This window comes from Chiloscyllium plagiosum, unplaced genomic scaffold (assembly GCF_037043375.1).
Source record: "Chiloscyllium plagiosum isolate Xiang-an unplaced genomic scaffold, Cpla_swu_hap1 HiC_scaffold_13, whole genome shotgun sequence".
In the NCBI taxonomy this organism is placed as follows: domain Eukaryota; kingdom Metazoa; phylum Chordata; class Chondrichthyes; order Orectolobiformes; family Hemiscylliidae; genus Chiloscyllium; species Chiloscyllium plagiosum.
In genome coordinates this window covers 27,467,219-27,472,764 of record NW_028270151.1, presented here as the reverse complement: position 1 = coordinate 27,472,764, position 5,546 = coordinate 27,467,219, and the positions used below count along the sequence as shown (strand labels likewise).

General features: G+C 52.7%; 1 protein-coding gene across 2 annotated transcripts in view; it reads right to left on the bottom strand.

The window, feature by feature from the left end:
- Positions 1 to 1,479, bottom strand: part of ccdc50a (coiled-coil domain containing 50a) — a 99,616-nt gene extending 98,137 nt beyond the window's left edge. For both annotated transcript variants that reach the window (XM_087993409.1, XM_087993410.1), the window contains exon 1: positions 1,248 to 1,479. In XM_087993409.1, the coding sequence (XP_087849535.1) occupies positions 1,248 to 1,296 (49 nt within the window). In that variant the 5' untranslated portion in view covers positions 1,297 to 1,479. The remainder of the gene's footprint in view (positions 1 to 1,247) is intronic.
- Between the last annotated feature and the right edge of the window lie 4,067 nt (positions 1,480 to 5,546).

The window sequence follows — 5,546 nt, the reverse complement described above, 5'->3', positions numbered from 1 at the left end:
GAGAGAGTGTGTGGGGTTGGGATGGGGATGGGGGTGGGATGGGGGTGAGTGTGGGGTGGGATGGGGGCGAGTGTGGGGTGGGATGGGGGCAAGTGTGGGGTGGGATGGGGGCAAGTGTGGGGTGGGATGGGGGCGAGTATGGGGGTGGGATGGGGGTGAGTGTGGGGGGGGGATGGGGTGGGGGTGAGGGTGAGGGTGAGGGTGGGGATGGGATGGGGGGTGAGGGTGGGGGTGGGGGTGAGGGTGGGGATGGGGGTGAGGGTGGGGATGGGGGTGAGGGGTGAGGGTGGGGATGGGATGGGGGGTGTGGGTGGGGATGGGGGTGTGGGTGGGGATGGGGGTGAGGTGGGGATGGGCTGAGGGTGGGGATGGGCTGAGGGTGGGGAGGGGATGGGGGTGAGGGTGGGGATGGGATGGGGGTGAGGGTGGGGATGGGATTGGATGGGGCTGAGGGAGGGATGGGGCTGAGGGAGGGATGGGGGGGGGAGGGTGGGGATGGGATGGGATGGGGCTGAGGGTGGGAGTGGAGATGGGGTGGGGGTGAGAGAGAGTGTGGGGATGGGATGGGATGGGGGTGAGAGTGAGGGTGGGGATGGGATGGGGTGAGGGTGGGGATGGGATGGGGTGAGGGTGGGGATAGGGTGAGGGTGAGGGTGGGGATAGGGTGGGGATGGGATTGGATGGGGCTGAGGGTGGGATGGGGGTGAGGGTGGGGATGGGATGGGGCTGAGGGTGGGGATGGGATGGGGCTGAGGGTGGGAGTGGAGATGGGGTGGGGGTGAGTGAGAGTGTGGGGATGGGATGGGGGTGAGGGTGAGGGTGGGGATGGGATGGGGTGAGGGTGGGGATGGGGTGAGGGTGAGGGTGGGGATGGGATGGGGGTGAGGGTGAGGGTGGGGATGGGATGGGGTGAGGGTGGGGATGGGATGGGGGTGAGGGTGGGGATGGGGATGGGATGGGGGTGAGGGTGGGGAGTAAAAGGGAAATGAAGGGGTAGAGATGGATGGGGTGCTGAGATGGGAGAGCACAGATTGGGAGGGTAGTGTGAATTGGGAGGGGAGTCAGGAGGGTGTGGGACGGCGATGAGGTGTCTGTATGAGATTAATATGAGGGGGATGGAGAGGGGTCAGATGGAGTAAACATGGGGAGATGGGAGGGAGGGAATGGGTGTAAATGGGGGTGTGACTGTGAAGGGGAGGGACGGGTCGGCTCTATTCGGTAAAGTGAACCCTCTCTCCGGCTCCTACCTGTGTTGACGGTGGGGAGGCTGCTTTGGTCGATGCTGAAATCTGCCATCTCCGGGATCACTCTGTCCTCCCGGTCCTCCCTGTCTCTCGCTCCGTCTCCGCCGGACGCTGCCCCTTTGCCCCGCAGCGTCCGTCAATGCCTAAGGTCCGCTGCGCCCCGCAAAAGGTCTCGCTCTCTCTCCCCAAACCCCCAATCCTGGAGATTGGTTCCGCTGAAACACAGGCATGGACGATTCCGCACATGCGCATCGTCTGCCGGCGAAGGGACGGCGTCCGACCCAGACCGAGTCACACCAGCTCTCAGGCGCAACTAATGCCCAACTTCAAAATGCCCATCTGGAAAACCAGATGCCAGTTCCTTAACAGAATGAGAAGGGTTAACATGAGTAGTTCTAACAGTCTTTCAAGAAACAGTGATTTTGAAACTAGTTTTTGACTTCCCAACAAATATTATAATGGGGAAAACCTGATGTTTTGACCAAAGTATCACCTCTGTTTTCTGGGTCATAATTCTTCTTCCAGCATTTGTTTTTCTCATTCTCGATGGTCAGTTCCAGGCAATTTACTCTTTCGACCACCAACCACAACTCCACTCATCCTCTGGCTCAGGAATCACTGTCTCACTCACCCTGGCTTACTCACTAAATTCCTCTGTTGGGATCCTCCAGGCAGTCCCACTATCAACGTTAACTGGTACTTCCATTCCATCCTTTATAGTCACCTTGTGGGAAAAGGTGGAAGCTAAGAGACTGTCCAAGAGTTTGTCAAAGAGTCCAGAGTGTAAGGCATAGATGTGGGTTTTAGCAGCAGACGATCTGAGCTACGGATGGAGACTGTTGATGTATGAATGTGCAGCCTTGGTGATAGGGCAATTCGTGTTCAGAAACTCACCTCAGCGTAAAATAAATTTAGTTCAATTCAATATGACACCAAGGTTGTGAAGAATCCAGTTCCACCTCCCAAAGGGAGAGACATAGATTCAGCGGCAAAAAAAAGTTTGCAATGAAAACAAATTACTTCAGATTATGTCTTTGCAATATCAAATTAGAGATTTCTGCTCATCCATTACTGGATGTCAGATTAAGCTGTCTGGACAAATACGAAACAGTGCAGGATTGAGAGAGATGACGGTGAAGTATAACTGAGTGTCTTCACTATACATGTGAAAACTAGAACAGAATATTCTTTATTATCATGTGCATTCCAGTACAGACGTATCTGAGCACAGTGAAAAATTGTTAGAATGGCTGCCATCTAGTTGATTCCTGAAGAAGGGCTCATGCCCAAAACGTCGATTCTCCTGCTCCTTGGATGCTGCCTGACCTGCTGCGCTTTTCCAGCAACACATTTTCAGCTGCCATATAGTCATGCCAACTTAGGTACAAGTACCTCATACAAATCTTGGATACAAAAGAGGTGTGAAAGGAAAAGGAGTAGCATTACTTAGTGTCTAAAAAATAAGTTTGAAATAAGATAGTTATAACGGAGATAAAGAATTGACATTACAGTCTGGTAAAGTATTTCAAATAGCATCAATTCAGCATGTGGTCAGATGCCCGTCAAAAAATTGTCCTGCTCTGCTCCAAGCCTTCAGTCTGCTCCATGCTGGCACTCAGCTGCACCAATGTAATTTTTGGATTAGTGGTGCTGGAAGAGCACAGCAGTTCAGGCAGCATCCAAGGAGCAGCGAAATCGATGTTTCGGGCAAAAGCCCCTCATCAGGAATAAAGGCAGAGAGCCTGAAGTGTGGAGAGATAAGCTAGAGGAGGGTGGGGGTGTGGAGAAAGTAGCATACAGTACAATAGGTGAGTGGGGGAGGGGATGAAGGTGATAGGTCAGGGAGGAGAGGGTGGAGTGTATAGGTGGAAAAGAAGATAGGCAGGTAGGACAAGTCATGGAGACAGTGCTGAGCTGGAAGTTTGGAACTGGAGTTAGGTGGGGGAAGGGGAAATGAGGAAACTTGAAGTCCACATTGATGCCTTGGGATTGAAGTGTTCCGAGGCGGAAGATGAGGCGTTCTTCCTCCAGGTGTCTCGTGGTGAGGGAGCGGCGGTGAAGGAGGCCCAGGATCTCCATGTCCTCAGCAGAGTGGGAGGGGGAGTTGAAATGTTGGGCCATGGGACGGTGTGGTTGATTGGTGCGGGTGTCTCGGAGATGTTCCCTAAAGCGCTCTGCTAGCAGGCGCCCATTCTCCCCAATGTAGAGGAGACCGCATCGGGAGCAACGGATACAATAAATGATATTAGTGGATGTGCAGGTAAAACTTTGATGGATGTGGAAGACTCCTTTAGAGCCTTGGATAGAGGTGAGGGAGGAGGTGTGCGCGAAGGTTTTACAGTTCCTGCGGTGGCAGGGGAAGGTGCCAGGATGGGAGGGTGGGTTGTAGGGGGGCGTGGACCTGACCAGGTAGTCACGGAGGGAACAGTCTTTGCGGAAGGCGGAAAGGGGTGGGGAGGGAAATATATCCCTGGTGGTGGGGTCTTTTTGGAGGTGAGACCCCATCTCCTTTCATCCTTCATCCCCTCCCCCATATTGTACTCTATGCTATTTTCTTCCCACCCCCACCCTCCTCCAGCTTATCTCTCCACGCTTCAGGCTCTCTGCCTGTATTCCTGATGAAGGGCTTTTGCCCGAAACGTCGATTTCGTTGCTCCTTGGATGCTGCCTGAACTGCTGTGCTCTTCCAGCACCACTAATCCAGAATCTGGTTTCCAGCATCTGCAGTCATTGTTTTTACCCCAATGTAATTTTTGCCATTCCAGGACCCGTTTCCCATCACACTACTCTCGCACTTACTTCCCCTCACGCTGCTGCAGGACACATTCTCCTTGCCCTGCTCCTGGACTTGGTCCCCTCGCGTTGCTCCGGGACTCGTTTCCCCTCACGTTGCTCCAGACTCATTTCCCCTCACGTTGCTCCGGGACTCGTTTCCTCTCACGTTGCTCCGGGACTCGTTTCCCCTCGTGTTGCTCCAGACTCATTTCCCCTCGCTCTGCTCCGGGACTCGTTTCCCCTCGTGTTGCTCCAGACTCATTTCCCCTCGCGTTGCTCTGGGACTCGTTTCCCCTCGTCTTGCTCCAGACTCATTTCCCCTCGTGCTGCTCCGGGACTCATTTCCCCTCACGTTGCTCCAGACTCGTTTCCCCTCGCGGTGCTCCAGGATTCATTTCCCCTCGCGTTGCTCCGGGACTCGTTTCCCCCCGCGTTGCTCCAGACTCATTTCCCCTCTCGTTGCTCCGGGACTCATTTCCCCTCGTGTTGCTCCAGATTCATTTCCCCTCGCGCTGCTCCGGGACTCGTTTCCCCTCACGTTGCTCCAAACTCATTTCCCCTCGCGCTGCTCCGGGACTCGTTCTCCCTCGCATTGCTCCGGGAATCGTTTCCCCTTGTGTGGCTCCAGACTCATTTCCCCTCGTGTTGCTCCAGACTCATTTCCCCTCGCGCTGCTCCAGACTTGTTTCCCTCACACTGCTCTGGTACCTGTTTCCCCTCGCGCTTCTCCAGGTCAATTAGTGCTGTATTTTTAAATGATGTTGCACAGTGGCAGCTTGTAGGTTAGAAAATGAGGTGCCCCAGGGTAGATCCTCAAAGGACACCAGATGTAATAGTGAGGGGGTGGAAGCAGAATCGTTGCAGATAACTCTATGGCTGTGATAAGGTTGATCAGAATGGTACCAGTGACAGCAGTCCCATCCAGCTGGATTAAGGTGGAGAGGAATTGCAGGCAGATGGCATGGCTGTTGTGTAAAGTCTTGTCGCAAATCTACCTTTCTTAGTCATAGAGATTTAGATTTAGATTTTTTTTATTGCCACGTGTATTCAAGTACAAAATTACAGGGGTACAGTGAAAAGTGTATAATGTTGCCATACAAGGTGTCACCTTAAGTACAAGTATCTAGGTACAAAATCATAAGAACATTGTAGAAGAAAAGAATAAAGTTAAAAGTTTAACATTTCAGTCATTCTTAGCATTTGTGACTTTGGTAAGAGCTCCGTTTTACTACGGGGGTAGGGACGTAAACCTGATCGGAGGGATTCAAACACAGAGCCTAGGGAAAACAGGTGACCAGCTATTGAGAGATAGCAACATGTTATAGAGTCATAGAACTGTACAGCATGGAAACTGACCCTTCAGCCGAGCCCATCCTTATAGACCAGGTATCCTAAATTAATCTAGTCTCATTTGCCAGCACTTGGTCCATATCCCTCTAAACCATTCCTATTCATATACCCATCCAAATGCCTTTTAAATGTTGTAATTGTTCTAGCCTCCATTACTTACTCCATCAACTCATTCCA